Raw genomic sequence first — 24,342 nt, 5'->3', positions numbered from 1 at the left:
CAAGAGCTAGAATGGCATGCCGTCCCTGTGACCCTCAGTCCTATCTTCTCATCCATCAGGCCACATCGATTTTAAACGAGAGAACTAATCTCAGCCCCCAAACCAAGTACACCAGCCATACTGCAAATCCAAATTCAGTTCTTCGTGTGTGTGCATGTGCGCACACACGCTCACATACACACACGTCTATTTTAAGTACCTCCAGGTTCCTATAACCTCTAATGGCAGTATGTCTGTGAAAAATAATTCTAAACGAAAACAACACATTTTATTTCCTTGCAATCATATGGTGGACACAGTTACAGACCTGCCAGATGAGCCTCTAACACTCGTCCTGTGACACCAGCTTTGCTTTCACCTCGTCAGCAGAGGTCACTGCACTCACAGGTAGGTCTCCTGAGGCTGGGATTTGGTCTGGGGCCTGGATGGAGTTTTTCACTTATATATATTACTACACAAATTGAACCCACTTGGGGAAATACTACTTTTAAACTTAAAGGGCCAACTCACAGGCTCTAATATATAGCAAGATGTTTTATTTTACAATTCTTTCCTGACTCAAGCTTAAATGTTAATTTCACATTCAGATTGTTTCTCAATAAAAAATTTTAAACTAAGCTTTCATTTTATAAAAATATCACAATATTAAATATTGCTAGTATGTTTCAAAACCTAACTAGACCCATTCTCTAAAATGCTAGTGTAATCAAATCATTTAAATACTTACTCACAATCACCACCTTTTCTTGGTTTCTGTCAGAGAATGTAAGAACTTCATTCAGCCAGTTCAGCTGTTCTTGGCTGAATCCTCCATTAAACTGGACAAACTGGGGCTCAGCAAGTCCTGAAACAAATTTAGTAATTTAGACCCATCAAATGTCGATTTTCCCTCATTTGGGCATTCAAACTTAGCTAACATGGGGACACTTGTACTTTTCTTTAGGAACATTTGGCAGCAATTGACTTAAAATAGGAAACCATAACAATTTAGAGCAATGCAAATCACACTGTATCTTACTCCTAATCTCAGTTCTCCTCTGCTTACTTCCCCAGCTTCCTGTTACACTGAATATAAAACAGACTGTCTTCTATGTCCACTGAGCCACTATAAAATCACCTTTCACCCCATGGGCCCTTCTGTGCTCTTCAGTAACAGTGTCTTACACTGCTTTGCGCCTCTGCATTGGTTTTTGTCTTGAGTGCTCTGCCCCACCCGCTCTTCCCAAGGATGACTCCTTCACGTCACTTAGCTGAAATGCTTTTCTCCTTAGAGAGGCTATTTCTGGCCACCTGACTAAAATGGTACCCCTAGTCCTTTTCTATAATATTGTACTTTATTTTCTTGGTGGCACTGATCACTTATTTCTGTTGCATTTATTATCTGTCCCGTCCACTTTCTTCTTGTTTCCTCCACTCCATCCATAAAAAAGTGGGACTGTCAGTATTGCCTACGCCTCTGAATCGCTGCCCTAGAAAAAGTACCCGGCCAGATCATCAGGCACTCAGATATCTGTTAAATAAATGAATCTTGAACCAAATGCCACCAATCCATGTGCCATCAGGCGTGTGAGAAATCCTGACCCTGAACAACAGGACAATATACTTTTACCTTAATCGTCCATCTTCCTGCTGAATAAAAGGTAGCTGAAGAATTTAAAGACAATGTATTAGATTCTCAGCTCAAAGGAATAATTCACCTTGAGGACTATTCAATTCCGTATTTGGATTGTGCTCCCTCAGTATCTTCAGACACTGCTGGTATTTTGGAGAAGACTGATCCACGCCCAAGATACTCATGTCATAAGCATCGAGTAAAATGAACCGGAATTTAGGGAATGGTACAAAATGATAAGCATAATAATTCTCTGAAGGCACAGTCTCAGGATGATGGGCAATCTGGTCCTCCAGAAACTTTGTGTTAAGTTTGGAGTTTGTTAAATAGTCTCTGCTGAAGTTATAGAATTCATGATTTCCCCACGTGTGATGAACTGGGACTTTCAGCCTTTGGAATGTGTTCATGATGAGTTCTAGTGACTTTTCTGATGCTTTATGCTGTGCATTATATCCATCGATGATGTCTCCAAGCTGAAGTACACAGCTGGGTGGGCTGCTTTCTTTATTCCAGTGTTCGATAGCACCCTGTAAGTGAAGAAGACTGTGTCTGTAGTATCTCCGTCTGCTTCCTTGGAAATTATAGCCATCTTCCAAATCAGCATATTGAATATCTGCTATAACTCCAAAGGAGAAAAGAAGTTCTGAACTCTCACTGAGGGGTCCAGGTTCGGGCTTAGCATCCATAATCTCCAAATAGTTTTCTAAATTAAGTAAGGAAAGTGAAAAAGATAAAGTTATTAACATCTAATTTTCTAACTGGACTGAAGAAAATGGTAAAATGAATATTAAACTTAATAGTCAATCCACTAGGTAGCTTGGTACAGAGAAAAGTACATGGGCTTCAGAGTCTGATGGTCTTAGGTCCAAATTACCAAGTCCTCAAAATGCTTCAGTTTTCTCATCTGTAAAATAGATGATAACCTCTATTCTGCAGAAGAACAGCAATTTACAAAAGGGTATTATCCTATTCATGAATAGGCATTCTAGTTCTAGTAAAGTCAAATTCAAATCTGGTATAATTTGTAATTTTTAATAAATATACACTAGTTTTAAACAAACACACACACACACACCCCTTCTTCCACAAACACCAAAATAATTCTATCAAAAGCTCAAGATTTTTTTTGGGGGGGGGGAGTTGTATATTACACTCATTCACTGTACTTTATACATTAGTTCCCACTAGGAGTATATTATGTTAGGCTAGATCTTTTCTCTTTGTTGATGGGTAGGTCACCTCAAATAATTTTCTCATATTTTATATATGCAATAACAGAGAGAGGAAAAAAAGATGAGAGGATTAAACAAAAAAATCTGGCACAAAAACTATGACATTGATATGACTATTTTCATTTCTGTGAGTAGTGATTCCTGGTTCTTCAAAAGTTGGATTCAAATTTGTACCAGCTTTTTAAAACCTGAATACACATTCCCCTTCTCTCTAACCAAAACAGGAAATATGTATTCTTTTTTTCTTATACATGATCTCTGCCCTGCCTCAGTGGACCACAAGTGCTAGGGATTTAGACTTGAAAAAGCTATTACTTTATTAGATTGTTTACAATCTAAATTTATAATCATTTGTAATCTCTTAAAAGTGCCAAGAACACTAAGGATTAAAATAAAAATCAAAGGCTAGGACCCTAAATTATCAACTATTCTTGCTATAAAAACTACAGTAATAAATTGTGTTGTGCTGTCTAGGTTATTAAAACCCAGTTGTTTCTAAAAATTCATTTGTAGTTTCTATAATTACTTTCAGATTCCTGGTCTCCAGTCATTTGCTGAATATTCCTACTGAGTTCTTTTTAACCCTCTACAGACATGTGAAATCCTGTCAGAGTGCTCCTGTGAGGTGGAGGTGACAACTCCGCAATCAGCAATAAGGGCCAGATTTCTATTTGACGCTTTTGAGAATTAAGGGTCTCTTTTTGGTCTAAAACTGTTTGTCACTAATGACACACCTTCTATGTGATCTACCCAATTATGAGCTAAATTCCTTCCTTAATTTGGTTGGGTAGACTGAGCCCCAAAACAGGTAAAACAGAACTAGAAAAAGCGATGGAAACCCTGAAAAATTCCTTGGTGTTCTTATACTTTTTTGTTGTTGTTGTTCATTTCTTCCTGCAGTCCCGTCTGAAAATCCCACTAAATACCAACTCAGTTAATATGTACGAGGGATAGTATAGATGAGATAATCTGATTTGAAAGGTGAGATACAATTAAAATAAATACAAAACTCATTTAAGCTGAAAACCCCTAGTCTTTTAAGGCTTCAAATATTTGGGATTCCGAGTACAGATTAATAAGAGAATCAAACCAGAAGATAATTTAGCAAGTGTTATCATTGGAACGTTATCACCAGAGTTTAAGAGAAAATGGTTTCTGGGAATGCTTTTATCCCCTGCTAAACAAGCTTGTTTGTTTTTACCTTTAACTTCAGTGCCTTTAGGGTAACAATATGTACTGTACATCTCCTAGAGGATATTTGGTCCCAATTAGTTTGATCTTGTCCAGTAGACTCCTGTCACTGCCGACCCAGCATTCATTTCCTGTTCTGGTCACAGCATCCCAATGTCTGTTTAGGCACCTACCCACCCTCACTCTCAATCTGTGTGGTTTAACCTCAACCTCCTGGCTGGGAAGGGGCAGACCCAGGACCCAGGCCTGGCCTCTAAAAGCCCAGTTTCCCTCTGGTCAGTTGGGGGTCAATAAGCATCAGCCCTGGGACTTTCACTGGAACTACTAGCAAAACTACTGGAACTACTTCTGCTAAAACTGGTAACTAAGACTGGAGCTGCTAGGGAAAAGCTAACTGAGAAGAAACCCAATCTAGAAGGAAGCAATGTGACCGATGAAAGGAAGTCAAGTCCTGGAAACACTAGGTGAACACTTGGATCCACCTGTCCCTGCTAGAACTACTCTTGGTCATTTAGTTCTATCAGCCAACAAAATCTCCTCTGAGTAAAGCCAAAGTGAATTGGCTTTAAGGTTTCTGTCATGCGATACCAAAAGCCCTATCAGATGCACCTTCCACTGGAACACAGTTTAGTTTAGGGAAACTCCAGGGTATCTGAAGATTTACCAGTTTTTTAAAGAAAGTTAAGTAATGTGAAGAGAACCAGCAAGGGCCACATACTTCAAAGCAGTAATGTGTTCTAGGGTAGAAAAAAGATTCAAAATGCTCATTACATATAGCTTTTAAAGATAAGGCTAAGCACAATTGCTGAGCCTGCGCGTCTGGAGCCTGTGCTCCGCAATAAGAGAGGCCGCGATGGTGAGAGGCCCGCGCACCGCGATGAAGAGTGGCCCCCGCTCGCCGCAACTAGAGAAAGCCCTCGCGCAGAAACGAAGACCCAACACAGCCAAAAATAAATAAATAATTAAAATAACTTAAAAAAAAAGTTTAAAAAAAAAAAAAAGATAAGGCTAAGGATAGAAAAAAATATGCATTTTATTAAACACAGAAATTACTTTGTAAAACAGAAACTTAAATTTATACTGTGATCTGTTAAAGAAAAGATAAGAGATAAGGGAGGACAAGATCACATTCACGGAAAGACAATTGGAATCAACAGTGAGTGAGTCAGGGCAAAAACGAACCAAGTGGGCCGGGAATTGACTCTTGTGGCTCATTTAGAGTCTTTTGTTTTATGGTTCAGGGAGATGCGAGGGAGCTCAGAAAGACTGATCCTGGTGGACAGACAGATCAAAAACTCAAAGACACCTCTAGTGGGCAGACTTAGAAAATTAACAAGCATTCCAGTGCCATAGAACTTTTTCAAAACACTCCCCATCCTTCACCAAATACACACAAACAAGTAGATGAGTAGAGAATAACTGCTAAAGCTAAAATGCGTACATGAGGTTTATTCTCTCTACTTTTATGCATGTTTTTAAATGTCTATAATATGAAGTTTTTTAAAAGCATTCTAAAGTTTAGGGAAAAATAAAGTCTGGAAGAATTAGAAGATCTAAGAAAATAATTTGCTTTTGAAAAGAAAGCAAAATAGCAAGTTTTTAGTGAACTCGGTTCTGGAAGTTTTGCCTGCACCATTTATATACGCTAAGTTATCTAAGTTTTAGTTAAGAGGTATTATGATGAACTGCTGGAAACTGTGAAGCTGAAAACCTAGAACTGATTGCAGTTCCAGTTTCTTAGAGCAAAATAACCCTCATCACTCGTTGTGAGATTCAACTGAGTTCTAACGCACAGTGGTCTACTTTGTAAATCATAAAGCACTCTATACGTGTTAAGAAAATTATTTTTTAATTATATATCTGCCTAGTGAACCTCAAGATAAATGAAACTACCCCAACTTTTTATAGACCAGGATAATGTAGAAAAACTTCACAAGATTTCTTCAAAAAAAGTCCTACAAAAATTCATGGTGCAGGATAAGCAGTCAGCATTCTGCGAAAACCACCTTAGGCGCCAGTGATTTTCAAGAATAGGAGGAAATGCCAGGGATGCTTACTTGCTGAAAACTTGCTACAAGATGATATAAAAAACTTCTATGATAATTAAGACTGGCAGAAGGCTGAAGGTCCTTGTAGAAAGCCCTCAAGAATCTATGGTGAGGTTGTGAAGAAAGCCCTTCAAACTACTGTTAAAGGAAAAAAAATGTGACAAGTCTAGACTTTAAGGAGAGACTGTTAAGGGGAAGTACTGCAATAAAGAGATGCTCAAAGCCTAAGCCAGAAGCATCTCAGGGAAGGGATGCGTGAGCCAAGTTTTTATACATAGACCCACATGGGCTAGGTAGCTGTGGAAAAAGAAGGGGTTGGGGGGGATAGCCTTGAAACTCACTGTGCTAGATACAGCAGTAACAGGCAAGGTGAGGCAGGAAATGTTTGTGGCTAGACACGTGGGGCGGAGATCTGTACCTGAGATGAAGCAAGTGAACTACAGGGCCGGGAAGTTAGGCCTAGCTGTCCTAGTCAAACAGCCTAAGGTTATGTCAAGCACAAAATTTGATCAGCCTTGTCACTATTGATAGAACAAATATCAGATGATAATATCTACATCCTGTCTCGTTCAAGGAAAGTATCTAAATTGGGAAAAAAAGAAAAAAAACTCGTTTGTGATCTTGGTGGTTTAAGAGGAGTAATAAAAGTGTGTCAACCAAAAAACAATGCAGCAGGCTACAAGTAAGAAATGAGTTTATTTGGGGTCTTAAGAACTGCAATTCGGGAGACACAGATTCAGGCAAAACTGAGAGTGTTCTGGGGAAGGGAAAGAGTCAGGGGCTCATAAATATGAAAAGCCACAGAGTTAGCTGCCTGTTGAGAACTGTGATCGACTCTGACACAAGTCAAGAAATATTTGTCTTTAAGGAATCACGAATTATTCCAGGCTACGGGTCCGCTAGGTATCGTGAGTTTCCAGCACATGTTCTGGGTGACTTCATTAGGACAATAAATGGTCAAAGGTCAGATTCCATCCAGGCTGAGACATGCCTAAGTCACACATCCTCAAGGGCCTCCCGGCTCCATTTCAGTGAGCTCTCTTAGCAATACCAACACCATTCTGATTTTCCTCTCACAAGTGACAGGTTTACACTAGACAGTGTTTTCGGTATCTTTTAACACTAAAGTTTTACAGGTGCATGAAGTCAGGCTCAGAGCTGTTAGCAATTCATCCAATGTACATCTATAAAACACCTACTTTCAGCCAGGAACTGTTTTAGAAGCTAGTATTTTATTTAACATTATAAATTTAATATGAAGAAGTTGTATAAAAATGCTTTGGTAAACAAATAAAGGGTCCAGCTATTAAAGCAATCACTCTGGCAAATAGAAGTTAACAGACCAGCTGAAAAAACACCCTGAATTCAATTTTAATGTATCTGACGGCTGTCTGATCAATTAACCTACAACTGAGCAAAGAGGTGAACAATAATTTTACACACTCACTGCTTGAATAAGCAGGGTACTTTTGTGTCTTTTTGTTAATTTGAGGACTACCTTCTCCCTGGAGAAACAAACACAGAGAAATAAGGCGGGGGGGGGGGGGGAGAAGATCTGAAGCATGGGCAAGTTCAAGACAGAAAAATCAGTTTGATTAAAAATCATTTGAAGTGCTGAACATTTACTTTGAGCCGATATTCCAGAGAATCCCAGCTCAATTCAGGAATCTAGAAACACAGGTAATTACAGACTACTACAAACCTCCCGGTGGGCGAGCAGAGGAGCACACTGGCTGATGACGCCAGTTCATAAAAAATACCCCGCCCCGGGGCCACCATCACCAGGCACCGGATGCTTCCCCTCAGCCGAAGCCCTGAAAAAGGCCCCGGGGAGTGGGATCCAAAGTTAAGGACGTTAGAAAGCTTTTTTTTTTTTTTTCTCCTTTTTCTGTATTTTGCACATCTGCCACGGAGGCGGGGAAGAGAGAGATTAACACTGAAGATGCTGAGACAAAAACAAAGGCAAGGCAGAATGACCGCGAGTTAAACTTTCGCAAGGAATGAAAAGTCAGTCTACGAACGCTCTCCGCCTAAGTTAACAGGGGGCTTATGTAAATACAGGCTTGTAGAAATCCTAGGGCCCAGAGAGCCCAAGTCAAGGGCTGGGACACGACGCGGGAGAGACACCACTCCGTACAGGGCCGGTATTTCTAGTCAGGTTCCTTGTACCCTGGGAGTATAAGTCCCAGGCAGTTCAGTCATACTTGACTAGTCCTTGTTACCCTAACCTCTCAAATATCCTAATCAGCAAATGTGTTTAAAAAGTCGCACATTATTTCAAGCGCAATGGGTCCGCTTCTACGTTAAGGGTGCAAAGCGGTCAACAACCGGCCTCCAGGCTGGGGACGGGGGCTGCCCGGTCCCGGCCGCCTCCGGACGCCGTTTTCTCTTTTCCGAGGCTGGGGGCACCCGGTGGGGGAGGAGAGGCTGCTGTCGCCGAAGCCCCAGGCCCCTGAGCTGCACTCAGGCCTCCCGGCCCAGCTCCCGCCGCGCAGCCCGGTCCCCGACGCGGCCCCCTCCTCCGGGCCCTGCCAGCTCCCGAGGGCCCTGCCGCCCGCCCGCCCGCGTAGGCCTAGCCCAGCCCGGCCCGCCCCGCCCCGCCTCCAGCCGCGAGGAACCACCTACCGCGCGCCGACTCCGCGGCGAAGGCCTCCCAGACTACCGGCTAGGCGACCGCGTCACCATCGAGCGCAGCGGAAAGAGTAGCTCTCCCTCCCTTTCGGAGGAAGCGGAAACGGTACCGGAAGTCGAGGGGCGGGGCAAAGGAGGCGCGGTCTCTCGATCTCATGGCGGGGTTGTTGCGCGCGCCCGGCAGAATAATGCGGCTTCCAGGTGGCAAACTTTGGTCTCTCTTGCCTCGCGGACTCGGGGTTTGGGGCCCCGGGGAGGGGACCGCGAAGGTCATGCTGGGGCGGCTCCGCGCGCCACCAGAGGAGGCGTGGCGGGCCTCGGGGCTCGCTGGCAGCTGCCTGTGGTGCCGGCTCCTCAGCACGGCGAGGCCGCCCCCGCCCGGCTCGTCAGGACCGGAGCCGAAGGGCGGCGGAGACCCCACGCGCCCCTCGCAGCCCCGGGTGAGTGCACACCTGGAGCCCTGCCTTTGCTCGACAGTCATCCCTGCGCGCCCTTCCCATCCCACTTGGTCAGAACCTCAGAAACCACTCGGCCTCAAGTTGTCCTCCACTCCGCCGGTTGACCTCCCTGGGTCACAGAATCTCATCCCGCATTTCCCTCCGGTTTGCACGGACCCTCTGCGGTAAAGAGAACCTCAGAACCGCCACCCTCTCCACGTGGTTAGATACCCGGGCTTGGATTTTAGTTAGCTTTTGCGCCAAGAAAATAAGTTTCAGGTGTTCTAAGCGGGGGGTGGGTCTCAACCTTAAGTTTCCCATGATTGAAGCGTCAGAGCATTTTTATTATTTATCACTTGGCTCTCCCTTCGGAGACCTGGTGTGTATATGCTGAAATTGAGCACATGTGGGCCGTAGTGGCGTGCTGGATATGCCTTTTTTCTTTGGTTTCTCCCGGGTTCTAGTTCTGGCCCCCGAAGAACTTAAGAGCCACTAGGCTCTAGTGATGGACAAGAGAAGTGGTCTTCGGAGCTGGGGGAAGGTTAATGAGTTATTTTATCTTGGGACTTGGAAAAAGTACAAAGAAATAATGATGCAGTTTGCAAGACGTTCCACTTTTAGCTGTCTTCTACTTTGGCTTTGTTACTTTTGGAAGCCAGAGTTAGGTTAACCTCCTAAATTTATTTGGTTTATTTCTGTGTATTCTCAATATCAGCACAAGCAGGTGATTAACGGGTTTTTAAATCAGCAGTTGGGATCTGGGTCACACGTGGTAACAATCATGGTGCTTGATTGAGCCTTGGGTCTTTTTTTCCACATGAAAAGAAATCGACTTAGGGAACCTTCCCTTGGAAAGAAGTGCCTTTGTAATTGTGTTAGGAGCCCAGATGCAACTGCATCCCCAGAAACTTTCAGTATTTTCTCATCCCAAAGTAACGTGAAACATGCTGTCCATTTAACAAGATCGAGGCCTGTGTGTAGGTATCTTAAAAACTACTGTAATAAATTTAGTGTGATTAAATGTTTGCATCTTTCTAGTATTTTTATTTTTGAAATCTCTGCCCCAGTAGCCTGTTTCCTGGAAGTCCTTAGCCATCACATTTGCTATTGGAGGAGTTTTACTGGCTGGGATGAAGTACTTCAAGAAAGAAAAGACAGAGAGTAAGTAGATATCATCTGGTCAGCGCTGAATAAAATCCTTCCTGGCTGTGGACTGGCATCTTTTTGTCATTGTTGTTTTTAAGCTTTTTATCTAGAAATAATTTTAGGTTTACAGAAGAGTTGTAAAAATGACAGAGTTTCCATGTATCTTTCACCTTTCTTCCCCTAATGTTAATATCTTGTATAACTATGGCTAATTTATCAAAAGTGAGAAATTAAAGTTCATACAGTACTGTTCACTAAACTACAAACTTTATTTGGATTTCACCTGTTTTTCCACTGTCTTATCTGTTCAGGGCACCACTGTCTAACCATGTGAAAAGACTTATTGTGGACAGATCTGGATGTAGATAGTAAGAAGTCCAGAGGGTGCAAAGATGACTAAGGTGCAGTCCAGCCACTCAGGTGCCCATGACAGTGAAACAGACACAGAAGTGAAGGATTCACTAGATGAGGTTCTGCCAGGCCAGAGGGAACTTCACGGCAAGGAACTGCTCTGGACTAACACTCGGAGTGTTTAGAAACTGTTTACAAGAACTTTATATTTTAGTGAATTTCAGGACTTTTAAGATTTGTTTTAGAAGTTTCCAGTAAATCTTTAAAGTATCACTTACTCTGTTTTGATTCTTTAGAGAGTCTCTTTTGATGACATTATACAAAGGATAATGTTTACATCTGGGAGTGAAAATTCATAGGCTTTAGAACTTTAGGAATATAAGATCCATATTGATATACAGGTATTTTCTTTTGTGTAACAAGCAGTGTTTTTTTTTTTTTTTTTTTAAGTCATCTCTACTGAGAGATGGGATACATTATCATGCTCTCTTATCATGATGATGCTAGAACACTTTCTCACTCTAATTAGTTCCCCCTTTTGTTTTTTGTTTTCTTTTTAATTAATTAATTAATTTATTTATGGCTGTGTTGGGTCTTCGTTTCTGTGTGAGGGTTTTCTCTAGTTGTGGCAAGCGGGGGCCACTCTTCATCGCGATGCGCGGGCCTCTCACTATCGCGGCCTCTCTTGTTGCGGAGCACAGGCTCCAGACGCGCAGGCTCAGTAATCGTGGCTCACGGGTCTAGTTGCTCCGCGGCATGTGGGATCTTCCGGGACCAGGGCTCGAACCCGTGTGCCCTGCATTGGCAGGCAGACTCTCAACCACTGCGCCACCAGGGAAGCCCCAAGCAGTGTTTTATTGATATGATTTTCATATTTTAATAAGCAGTTAAGTTCCTTCAATTTCAAAATGAAACCTGACAAACTAGGAAAGTAATGGTAGAGACGATTGTAGAAAAAGCCAAGCTTCTTTTGACTTTAGTTTGGAATTTCACCTTCAGTTAATAATTTTGTTTTATAAAAACTTGTATTATGAAACAGCATTAAAAGTGTGCCTAAGTTGTTTGAGAGTATTTGCTGACATGATGCCTCATCATCTCCACATACTTTGTTGTGTATTTTCTACAAACAAGGACATTCTCCAACATAACCACAATGCAGCCATCAAAATCAGAAAATTAATATCAGTATGTTACACCGTTCAATCTTCAGACCTCATTCAAGTTGTGCAACTGATGCCCTCCTTTTATTTACTTTATTTTATTTTATTTATTTTTAATTTTTTTGGCTGTGCCTTGTGGCATGCGGGATCTTAGTTCCCCAACCAGGGATTGAACCTGTGCCCCCCACAGTGGAAGCACAGGGTCTTAATCACTGGACAGCCAGGGAAGTCCCAACTGATGCCCTCCTTTTATAGCAGAAAGATCCAGTTCAGAACCACACCTCATACCTAGTTTTTTCTTTGGTCTCCTTCAGTTTGTAACAGTTTTTCAGCCTTTACCCGACTCTCATGACCTTGACAGCTTGGAAGATTACAGGCCAGCTGTTTTGTAGACTGTCCCTTCGTTTGGGTTTGTCTGATGTTTCCTCATGGTTAGATTCAGGACGCTGTGTTCTCATTGCATTTAGTCAGGTGTCATATGATTTCAGTTTGTCCCATTACTGATTTAAGTTCAGTTTGATCACTTGATTAAGGTGGTGTCTGTCAGGCTTCTCTACTGAAAATGTAATTAATGTGTATTTTGTGATGTACATTTACACATGTAAATATTATGTATTTATACATGTAAATATTCTGTTCCCCATCAAACTCTCAATTCATTTATTTATATCAGTGTGATTCATGATTTCCTAGCAAGCCAGTGAGTTGTAATCCATTATTGTCTTTGCTTTGACGCTCACATTGTCCCAGATTGGTCAGTGGGAGCCCCTTCGACACAGGCTTCTGTTTCCTTTTGACATGCCTCCTATGTGCTTTGGGTTCGAACTTAATTCTGACACAAAAGGATGTTCTAGGTTCGTGTACTTTCTCTGCCCCAGTCCTGGTATCAGCCGTTTCTCTAAAAGCCTCATTTCCTTTTAGTGGAGGAGGATATTAGAAGTCAGGATATGAGCTCATTGCTCTTGGGGTGTATCCGCCCCTGGGTCCTTTCAGTGGACAGAGCTAGGAGAGAGATGTGCTTATTTACATCTATACTTATTTCTGTATCTATCTATATTGAAACTATAAGTTTGTATTGTACCTCCCATTTCTTTCCAGTACTTCAGCGTTCATTCTAGTTTTCTCTCCTTCCATTGTTCTAACTCCCTTTTCATTTGTAGCTCTTTAATGTATTTACTTATTTGGTCAAGCCCCTGTATGTGACTGAGTTCCCATTACTGCTGTCCTCTCCCCATGCAGCTGCCCTCCTCAGCACACTCAGGCTCAGACACCCTCTGCCAGGCCACCCACCTCGCCCACGTGGGCTCAGACATTCTGCTCTGCTGTGCCCTCACCCCCGTCGTGGCCACACCTAATGGCTAAGGACTGAATTGTTCTGGAAGAGGAAGAAAATAGTTTTACCACTTTCTTTTCTTGTAGTCCTTACTATATACAATAGCGTTTGATTTTATTTTATTGTTTTATGCTTATTTCTCTTAAAAGATTTTTTAAGCTTCTTGAAAACTGAGGCTATTTCTTCCACACTTTGTGCCCTCAGTCAGTAGTATAGAATGAACCATAGATCAGGCATTTGAGTACCTGTGGTTAGATTGACTTTTTTTTTCCCCTTCGGTGTGTGTTCGTGTGTGTTTAAGAGCTGGAGAAGGAACGGCAGCGAAGCATCGGAAAGCCTTTACTTGGGGGCCCATTTTCCCTCACAACTCATACTGGCGAGCCCAAAACTGATAAGGACTACCTGGGTCAATGGGTATTGATTTATTTTGGTTTCACTCATTGCCCTGATATCTGTCCAGAAGAACTAGAAAAAATGATTCAAGTTGTGGATGAAATAGGTAAGAAAGCCATCTCTTCCTATAAAAAAGTATGTGTTTACTTGATGTCCCTAATGTTACTATGCTTTTCACATTCTTATATTACTGTTAGGTGGAGGGTTGTAATTATTCAGTTTGTGAGAACATAAAATCTCAGTGTTAGGCTGTTAGTGGCTGTGATTCCCATGACCTTATTCTTTACCAAAGGAAGCTTGTTTTGATGCTAAATGTTAGGTTGCTTAAAAATGTTGGTGTGGTCTGGGTCTCCCTTAACTCTGCTTTGTGTCCCTTTCTTTTTGTAGCCTTTCATCACTGACATTGCCATTGCTTTTTCCCTGGTGACTGATGGTTAGACTAGGAAATCTGTGGTATGGTCTGTGATGTACATCCTTCTTAAAATGAACTGTTCCAGGATATTCAGTCCTTATTAATAGTTTCTTTGCCCTTGAGAAATGGTGGGTGGGGCGGGGGAATCCTACAAACATTGCATTGGATTAAGAGACAGGAATCACACGTGATGTGATTCTGAGTAACAGCATGTGTGCAGGGGTGCAGGTATTTGATAGGATATCTGTCTGATTGCACCACAGATGTGTATATATCTGCCTTTCCTGGAGGCTGTGCCGTCCCCTTCCCCATCCGTGTTAGGTGTCCCTCTGTGTTGCCTGAACACCTCGCTGTAGCACTGCCTACACGCTACTGTAATTGCTGTTTGTCTTTTCCCTTAGAATGTGAATACTGATTAATGAGAACTTTCTTTCAGATAGTATTCCAACTCTGCCAGATTTAACTCCACTTTTCATCACTATTGACCCGGAGAGGGACACAAAAGAAGCCATCGCAAATTATGTAAAAGGTGTGTTTTATTCACAATACTTTACATCTGTTTAGCTCTTAAAGTTTTTGAAAGATCAGCTTATTCAGACCTTGGAATGCTTTGTAAGATACGGGGGACATATGGTACTGTCACCAGTTTTACAGGTGGATGAAAAGAGGCTCAGAATTGTGACTGTGGCCGGTAAGTAAATAAATAAGAGGCCTCTCAGTTCCTGGTGCAGGGCTCTTTATTTTGTCACAGAGGAAAGATTGAACTTGGCCTTCATATATCAACAAAGTAAAGAGACCCTTGAATTGAGGGGACACATTGCTTCTGATTCCAGCTCAGTACCTCACTCTTCCCTTTGTAAAATTAGGACAGACAGACATTCTGGGAGTATGTTCATTGGGAGATTAAAGAAAAATTATTAAATATAAGCACATTTTGAATTCATAGTATATATTTTATAAATCTAAAATATTAATGATAAACACATTTATAACCATTTTAAGGAAGAATTTCAATTCAAACATCTCAACATGCACTTAAAAACTATTAGAAGGTACTTTTAAAGACTATAAATTATGGTAGAATTAAGGATGAATATTTAGGTTCTTATGAGCTTGGGTAATTTCTCTGAATTCAAGTTTCTTCAGCTGAAAAAAGTGATGAGAATAAAAATCTGATCAGACAGGTTTTGTTGTTGTACTAGTGTGTGGAACATGCGTGCTTAAAAATCAGGAATTTCCATTTTAATTATGGTGGAATTGATATAAGCTACTCGTCAGAAGGACTAATGAATAGTTTTCTATTTATTTTTATTGTATGATACCTTCTAATGCATATCCACTAAAACTTTGAGTTATTTTAAAATGTGTCTTATGTAAGACATGCTGTATATTTTATTATTTAACTCATGTATTGAGAGATAGTTGACATATAAAAAGAGTACATACTTAAAGTGCACAGTGTGTTACCTTTTGACACATGTGTGCAGCTGGGAAACCATCACCGCAGTCAGAGTGAACATATCCATCACCCCCAGCAGCTTCCATGTGCCCTTGCTAATTCCTCCTTCATGTCCCTCCTCTGCACCCACCTCCTGTCTCCAGGCAACCACTGATCTGCTTTCCATCAATATAGATTAGTTTGCATTTTTAGAAGTTTATGTAAATGGAATTATACAGTATATGCTCTTTCTTTTTAATGACTTCCTTCAGTGTAATTATGTTGAGATTCATCCATGTTGTAGCGTGTGTCAATAGTTCATTCATTTTTATTGCTGAGTAGTATCCCATTGATGGACATTGGAGTTACTTCCAGTCTTTGCCTATTACAGATAAAGCTGCTGAGCACTCATGTACACGTACGTCTTTGTGTGGACACATGCTTTCATTTCTCTTGAGTAAATACCTGGGAGTGGAGTGGCTGGGTCATGTGATAGGTGAATGTTTAACTTTTTAAGAAACTGACAAACTTTTTTCCAAAGTGGTGGTACATTTTTACACTCCCACTGGCAGTGTATGAGAGCTCCAGCTCCTCCACATCCTCGCACACTTAGTAGGGTCAGTCTTTTTATTTTAGCCACTTCAGTAGATGCTTAGTGGTATCTCATTGTGGTTTTATTAATGCATTTCCCTTAATTACTTTTAACATTAAGCATCTTTTCATGCCGTTATTTGCCATCTGTATGTCTTCTTTGGTAAAGCGTCTCCACATCTTTTACCCATTCTTATGGGGCCGTTTAATTTTACTTATTTATTTATTGTTTATAGTCCTGATACAAGTCTTTTATCAGGTGTATGATTTGCAAATATTTCCTCCCGGTCTGTGGCTTGTCATGTCAGCCATGGCTTTTGAAGAGCAGTTTCCATTTTGATGAAGTTCAGTTTATTAGCTTGTTCTTTCATAGATAATTTTTTGGTTTCATATGTGAGAGATCTTTGCCTAACCCAAGGTTACAAAGGTTTGTTTTCTCGTTGGAGTTTTAGAGTTTTTATTATATACAAGCAGAATTTATGTCCACAGTTTACAGGTATGTCAGAAATTTGAGCAATAGCATCGTTATTTTCTAAAGCAGTAAAAAGCAGGTATAACTCATTGGGTGATAAATGATCTCCAATTTAAACGTGTGTCATACTGGCAATTGTTTATTATCACATATTAACCAAACCTTAGATAATCCCCAAATGAGTAGACATTTGAGTTGCCGTACCTAATGGAAATACCAAAACCTTACGGTAATATTCTTCATCAGCAGGTACATACAGTGATTGGTGATGTGATCATTTCTATGCATTTGGGAGGGATTTTTAAATATTTAAGTTGGTATTTAGAAAATTACTGCAGTTTCAACAATTTTTTGAAAAGGTTTGGATGTGCAACTAACTGAGGCTTCACTTACCTTCTCTTCATTTAGTCAGAGCGTAGGGAAGAAGAACAAGCTACCTTGCTTTTTCAGTATCTGAGCAGTTTTTCAATTTAGAATGAATTAGTCCAAAGAATAAAAATAGGCTTCCTCTACCTTTGGAAGAAGGTACTGCTGTTAAAATGTTGGACTCGGCTCAGTAGTCTGATGAATCCAGGTGTTTTAAGTGACTTCCCCAGCTTACTTACATAAATTCCAAAAACTTAATAGCAAATGCATGCTGTGAGATTATGTGTTAGAAAATGAGATACAGGTATTTTGATCTGGTATGAACTAATTGTCAGCAAACTTTTTTCTCATATGATACAATGGAAAACTGTTGTGCTTAATTCATAATAATATCTTTAAACTTCAGCATATCTCAGAACTACAGCTAAATATTTAAGAACCACTAAATTAACAAAAATTGTGATTTAAATAATTAGAATATATTCCCTCCAGCTCTTTACTAGTCATGAAAGGATTTGACTTATATATTACCAAAAACCAACTTTTGGTTTCATTGCTCTTCTCTATTAATAGCCTGTTTTAAGTTTCATTGATTTCTGCTCTAATTCTCTTCTTCCGCATACTCTGGATTTAATTTGCTCTTTTCCTAGATCCTAAGGTGGAAACATATTACTGATGTTAGATCTTCTTTTCTACTATATGTATTCAATAAGTTGTGTTTCCATTTTTATTTTATTCAAGATATTTTTAAAATTTCTCTTGAGATTTCTTCTTTGGCCCATGTATTATTTAGAAGTGTGTTTAATTTCCATGCGTTAGGGGATTTTCCAGATATCTTTCTGCCATTGATTTCTAGTTTAATTCCAGTGTGATCTATCTTGGTGAATGTGACATATATTACAGAGGAGAATTTTCATTTGTTCTATGTGAATTTGTTTTTCTTTGAAACATGAAGAAATGTTTAGGGACTCACAGGAAGAAAGTGGCAGTAGGGCTGCTGTATAACTGATACTGTTTTTTGAAGTGTAAGGATGGTTGTTTTGCTTGCTTCTTTTTCACTGTCTTTTTCATTTTTTATTTAGAATTTTCTCCCAAACTGATTGGCTTAACTGGCACAAAAGAAGAGATCGATCAAATGGCCAGAGCATTCAGAGTGTATTACAGCCCTGGCCCCAAGGACGAAGATGAGGACTACATAGTAAGCAAATGCACTGCTTTCAACACCTGGACAGGCTCCCAGGTCCCAGACGTTCATACAGCTTTCCGTGACGATGGCTTTAAAAATGAAATTAAAACGAAAGATAATCTGAGATCATAGCGAATTCCTTAATAATTCGGGATGTTTGAAAGGATAGAAGAAGTATATATATTTTTTGAAGGATGATTGTTTAATTTATATTCATTGTTCTTAGAGTTTAATTGCCTGCTTTTCTAGTGGCACATAAAATTATAGGGCAATATAAAATCAGGGATATCTTAGATTCAATAGAATATAATATAATCGTTTGGGGCAAAGCTCATTTTAGTTGATAAACATTGTATTGGTTCTCTCTGCCCTCAATGAAGAGGTATAAGAAATATACTGCTTTTGAGAAATAGTGTTAGGCCGTAGGGAACTGCGTTTTTGGGTTGAGTGAGTAAGAATTCTGAAAAGCAAGAGAAAAGAAAGCCATAGGCAGCTAGACTTCCCATAAGATTTCTTTTCATACCAACTATGCGTTTGCATAATTTTGTGTTTAGTTGCATTTGCAGCTATTATGCTCTACGTAATTAGGTACTTGATAAAGTTTTTTTTAATGATGAAGAACAAATTCTATCAGGTTGTTCTCCTGTAGCTCTTATATTAAAGAGCCGTCTTCACGTTCATCAGCGCTGCCCAGGAGTCCTGGGTCACCTTGTTCCTCTTCTCGTCAGTGGTTTCACAGTGAAGCATAAGCGCCACCCCTACGCACCCAGTTTCCTTCTCAATGTGGACGTTTTTCCCTATCACATGAAGAGTTGACATTGTATTTTAGTATTATTTCAGGTTTTTTCCTCAGTTGTCATGCTCTAATTTCTCTATAGTATTGGTTAGACAAAGTGATTAATCATAAGAGCCTTTCCAGCCACAGAGCTGGTTTTGTAGAAAGAAAGATGGTCAGGATCTTGAGTCGTTGCTCTTCCAGCAACGCCATGGCCAGCTCCCAAGAGTGACATGCAGAGGGGACATCCCACTGTGGTGCTTTGTTTCTACGGCCCACTGTGATTTCCTCACCACTTTTGAACCTGGAGCACATGTGCCCCTGTAGCTTTTTTTTTTTTTTAATATTTTATTTATTTATTTATTTGGTTGTGCTGGGTCTTAGTTGTGGCAGGTGGGCTTCTTAGTTGTGGCATGCGAACTTTTAGTGGTGGCATGCGTGTGGGATCTAGTTCCCTGACCAGGGATCGAACCCAGGCCCCATGCGCTGGGAGCACAGAGTCCCAACCACTGCGCCCTCAGGGACGTCCCAGCACTGTAGCCTTTGGCCTAAATTAAAAGCACGTTTCTGGTCCCTTTGCCTTAAGCCCACACAGTAATCTTATTTTCTAGTTCTGGTGCCTCATAGACTTAGGGAAACTTGGGTTCGTGGGAGAAAAAGACAAGAAAAGTGAGCATTTTCTTCTTACACCCTAAGTTTAAGGAAAGTAGAGGGACCCTACTGTGGCTTCCTCTTGTCACGCCAGCAGCATGAGAAGAATGAGAGGAGAGCAGAAAGGAAGCCGTGGAGAAACAAGAGCTTTTCAGAATTCTGTACTCTTCCTATGAAAGAGAGCTGTATTGACTGGTTTTGAGGTTTAACCTATGATGATAGTGGGAGCAGTTGAGCTAGTCCGTCTGACTTCCGGTGCTGAATAGTTTTATTCAATTGTTTACATACGTACAGTTGTTAACTAGGTAACACCCTTTAGTCTTGTTGCTTATAGCTCATAATTCTAGAGTTAAAATAAATTTTACAAATTAGAGCAAACAACTTATAAAACTCAAGTAAAACATTCAGTTAACGTAATAAGAGATACTTGGCTGAAACCGAAGCGCTGCTCACCACAGGAATGTGATTTGAGACACCCACCTCTATAGTCAGCCGCCCCTCGCGGTTTTTTACTTAAATTGCTTTGGAACCTTTCATTGTGTAGCCTACCTGGACTGGTTGTTCTTGACTTAGTAAGAATGCATCTTTTTTTTGTCTGACCGTAACCAGCAGTATACAGCGAGGTGCCAGGGAGCTCGTAAACATAAACAAGGTTTGGGCACTCTAAGGTAGCCATGCAGATAATCCAGAATATGGATATTAACTTTTTTAGTCTTAAAAATCAAGATGTAAATATGTACGTCTTATGGAGATTCTTGGATCCTCTAGAACCCATCCCAGACCCCATTTTGACAAATAAATACTGGTCTACTGCCATAAGAATGTGACGTTTGATAAGAATCAGTGAGTTCACTGCTGTACATTTGCCAAATCAACCAGTAGGGGGAGACACTCTCCAGCTTCTTGGGTTTTTCATTAGTATGACTTCTGTCCCTTGAGGTTACAGATTTTCATCCACAAGATGGTATGGGGAACTTCTCTTAAGATTTAAGGACATGTAGGGAATGAGGGAGTACCTTAAAGGTTGAGATATAAAAGAATGAAGTTTTCTTAATCTCGATAGCAACAGAGGTGAGCTTCTGGCTTTGAATACGAGTGGCATCCTCTGACCCATAGTATATGTAACCCAGGTTACAAACGTTTAGGATTCCACTGAAAGCTAAATGTGCACATCATTGCGTTATATGTATAGTATTACATTATTTTCTAAATATTAATTAGGAAATACTTTTGCAAAAGAATACAAATAGCTTTCACACCTAAGAAAAGATGTTCAGTTTTATTCACAATAAAAGAAATGTGAATTGTATAATGTGATGCCATTTTTCACCTGTTAGATCAGAAAGGCCAAAGATATTGTCAAAATCTAATTTAGGAAAAGAGAAAATGCTGTAGTGTTGGAGTGAAATTGGACCGGCTGGCACTTTCATGCATTGTTGATGGGAATTAAACTGATACGCCCTTGTAAGAAGGCTGTTTGTCAGTATCGTCAGCCTCTAAAGTGGAATACTTTTTAGGTTAGAGACCCCATTTTTTGGAATTTGTCCTACAGAGATAACCTATAGCATTGTTTGTAAAAAAGACTGAAAACCAAGCAACCATTCTTTAAAAGGCTACTATATATGTACTGATACAGAACAACGCCCAGTATATTGCTAAGTGAGAAAACAAGTATAGTGTGTTGTTAATTCTGTCTAAAAAGAAATAGGTGGTTATCGACACACTGATAGACGCAGAGGGTTTCTCTGGAAGAATAACAGCAGGAACTGGTGGTAGTGGTGCCCTCTGAGGAGAACTGAGGGACTCTGGGAGTCTGGAAGGAGTGGAAGACTTCATTGTATACATTTACTGTGTATTCTTTCATTCTTATTTACATATGATTTGCTGTGCCCACAACCCAAGTGAACACTGAGACGTGACCACTGACAAGTTTGACAGTTTGTGTAGAACGATATTTTTATTATGTATTAGAAAGTAGTTTATGTGAAGAACACTCATAAAATAAGCCCAACACACGCTGAAATTCTGGTTTTTTAAGGGGGAGAGAGAATAGAAAGAATAGGAAAGAGGAAGAAATGGGGAGAAAGAGAGGTGTAAGCTGTGGAGTAGGGCTTTAAGAGACACCTGGAGACCTGGTTCTGACTCTGTCAGACAACTGGAGAAACGGGGGTTCCCTGTCCTCCCGCGGTGAATTACTCGCAGCCCCTCAAGATCGCCAGCTGTCTGAGCCCTCTGGGTCTGCATTCTTTCCTTATGTGAATGAGCAAGTGGCTCTTTCCATTTACTCTCTCTTTATGAATGTGTGTGTATAAAAGCACGATAACCTAACAGACACATCGTGTGTGTCTGGGTACATGTGGGGTGTCTCCAGCTTGGTATGTATGATCGCATTCCTGTCTTTCTTTTTGTCTTGCCAAACAGCAATCAAGCCTGGAATAAATTCCAAGAATTCTAAGTGCCAAGTCTTCAACTCATTTAAAATTGGATTTGTCGAAGCATATAACTAAAAAAAATTGATGGCTAGTCTAAACTTTAGGTGGAGCTAGGAACACTTTAAGAACTTTGCCATGAAAGTGGATAATGGATTTAAGGTAACTCCTTGGGGGTGTAGCACTTACGGCTCCTGAGGAACTTCTGGGTGATGTGCTTCAGGTAGGATTGTTCAGTGTAGTAACATTTCTTAGGGGAGGACAACACTCGTTCTCATGTTTCCATCTGAGTCACTAATATGAGGACTAAATACTGTATTAGAATTTATATATTATATATTTAGTGGTTACTTTTCTGTTTTTGTTTGTAATATAACATGGTAAGCAGAATTTAGCCTGTTGAATGATAACCAGTTCTTCCTAAAACATAAAAGAATATACCCAAGAACTTAATAAAGAAAGTATTTTTCACCAACACTTTTAATCCCGTGTGGTGTCTCTTTATAATATGGTTAAGGGGTCAGATGAAATATTTTACTCATAAATGTAGGCTCTTCCCAAGCAGGCCTTGCTGTTCGACAAGCATTGGCTGTTTAATGAAGGCTGCCAGTGGCCATTTCTTAGAAGTGCGTTCTTTTCTCAGAAATTATGTGGATGAGTGTGTTAAGGACTGAACCAAAAGAATTCCAAGTTCTAGCTGACGTGTCAGGCAACAGTCGGCACGTTTCTGGAAAGATTTTAGATAATTCCTTGCTGTGTACTTAGTATAATAGACTTAGGCCTGTTCCATAAATAATAGATGCTACAAAGGTTGCTTAACTAGTAATGTGAAGTCTCTTATCCTGCAGCATTTATTCAGTAAAATAAGCAGCTTATTTTGGTGAACTTTTTGTCATCCTCTCCTTCCCCCCCTTTTCTCTGCAGGTGGATCATACAATCATAATGTACTTGATTGGACCAGATGGTGAGTTTCTAGATTATTTTGGCCAGAACAAGAAGAATGCAGAAATAGCTGGTTCGATTGCTGCGCACATGAGGGAACACAGGAAAAAGAGCTAGCCAAAGCAGTGCGGCCGTGCGCTATTCTGCTAAAGAGGAAGGAAGCTTTGTCTCCCATAGGGGCCGATACTTATATGTATATACATGCAGCCTACGGAATGGCCTTCATACCAGGAGAACACCTAAATTTTGGGCAGGGCATGCTACTCTTGGGTTCAGCAAGGATGGATTCTTGGAACTGTAAAGATTACAACCAGAAGTCTCCCAAATGGTCGCCTTGAGACCAGAGGACCAAGTTTCCGTGAAGCCAGCAGAATGGACCTCAGGGAAGGACGCAGCCGGAAAAGACGCAGCCATGGGGTCTCTCCACGTGAGCAGGGCCGTCTGATCAGCATGGCTGTCTCTCCAGTGTCTTGGACTCCTGCTCTGTCAGGTTGTAGTGAATTTCCAGGAAGAGCGTAACTGCCATGGTGACCTTGCTTTCCTCTTTGAGTTCTTGGTGGCTGATAACAATCAAATTAGGCTCTCTGACATTCACAGTTGATCTTTATGCTTGAAAGCATTAGTGTAGTCTTGCTTGTTAATGAAAATCACTGTCAGGTTTGCATTGTGTTCCCCTGTCAGCAGGTGCTGATTTTACTAGTGGAGAGAAAATCTGTTGTTTGGGGCAGACCATTAGATCAGATTCCCTAGGGATCTTTCATGTGATTTTTAGCTGAATGATGTGCCAGGCTTTCAGGGACCTGCCAAATGGGTATAAGAGGATACAAATCATGAGTGTGTACAGAGTACCTTCCTGCCTGTACTGGATTGCACTTGTCTGAAATAAAGGTGTGCTCAGTTTTGCAGCTTGGACAACCGTGGCCTTTCTCGTGGGTGCAGAGATGGCAGCTTATAGCTCTCTGGGCTGAGACCCCCCCAGACTCGAGGGGGTGGGTAGGTGGGTGCTTGTTAAAGTGCAGGTTCCCGGGCCCAGGGCTGGGTTCACTGAGCTGAGGAAGGATGCAAAGACCTGCGTTCACACGTGCCACCCCAGGTGCCTCCGATGCGGTGGCTGGGGGACTGGGGCCTCGAGAGACTGTTTTGAGGGTGGAGGAGGGCAGGTTTGGATCTGGGTGAGTTAGGTGCGTCATCTTCTGGTGCATCCATCCACAAAGTGCTAGGCAGACAGCCATTCAGGAAGATGCTGGCTTTTGTTTCTGAATTTAACTTCCCTGCTGTCTGGACTTGACCGTTTATCACCATTCTCCACCTGAAGCTGCTGCAAAGCCTCTAAAAGTCTCAACAAACCGTAACAGGTGTGGCGCCTCATCAGACATGGGCTTTCCTTGCACATCAGTTCTGTGCTCTGTGCACGTGACATGGCGCTATCTTTTGGTTTTTAAATTCTCAATACTTATGTTAAAACCTACTATAGATATTTATGTCAAGGCAATGTGAAAAAGAAAAGTCATAAACTCTGTAGTGGTTATGGGCTGAACTTTCCCCC

At 41.0% G+C, this 24,342-nt stretch overlaps 2 protein-coding genes across 28 annotated transcripts in view; one reads left to right on the top strand and one right to left on the bottom strand.

Annotated features, from left to right (window-relative positions):
• The window catches only part of ADPRM (ADP-ribose/CDP-alcohol diphosphatase, manganese dependent), a 385,000-nt gene extending 376,177 nt beyond the window's left edge, over positions 1–8,823 (bottom strand). For 20 of the 26 annotated variants that reach the window (XM_082373327.1, XM_082373306.1, XM_082373328.1 and 17 more), the window contains exons 1-3: positions 7,786–8,346; positions 1,698–2,315; positions 728–844 (exon numbers count right to left, since the gene is read on the bottom strand). In XM_082373327.1, the coding sequence (XP_082229453.1) occupies positions 728–844; positions 1,698–2,315; positions 7,786–7,834 (784 nt within the window). In that variant the 5' untranslated portion in view covers positions 7,835–8,346. The other 6 variants (XR_014238652.1, XR_014238653.1, XM_082373310.1 and 3 more) reach the window with 5 other exon arrangements.
• Positions 8,823–23,711, top strand: SCO1 (synthesis of cytochrome C oxidase 1). Of its 2 annotated transcripts, XR_014238654.1 has the most exons (7): positions 8,823–9,154; positions 10,222–10,312; positions 13,443–13,640; positions 14,383–14,475; positions 17,896–18,011; positions 21,847–22,016; positions 22,779–22,914. XR_014238654.1 is itself a non-coding variant. In XM_082373337.1 (6 exons), exons 1-6 carry the CDS (start codon positions 8,870–8,872, stop codon positions 22,911–22,913), a joined length of 918 nt encoding a protein of 305 aa, XP_082229463.1. In that variant the 5' UTR covers positions 8,824–8,869; the 3' UTR covers positions 22,914–23,711. The 2 variants fall into 2 exon arrangements, 1 of the variants encoding a protein (XP_082229463.1); XM_082373337.1 differs by lacking the exon at positions 21,847–22,016 and having other exon boundaries at positions 8,824–9,154; positions 22,779–23,711.
• The last annotated feature ends 631 nt before the right edge of the window (positions 23,712–24,342 follow it).

This window comes from Balaenoptera borealis (assembly GCF_965194805.1).
Source record: "Balaenoptera borealis genome assembly, chromosome: 20".
In the NCBI taxonomy this organism is placed as follows: domain Eukaryota; kingdom Metazoa; phylum Chordata; class Mammalia; order Artiodactyla; family Balaenopteridae; genus Balaenoptera; species Balaenoptera borealis.
This window is presented reverse-complemented; position numbering and strand designations above follow the sequence as displayed.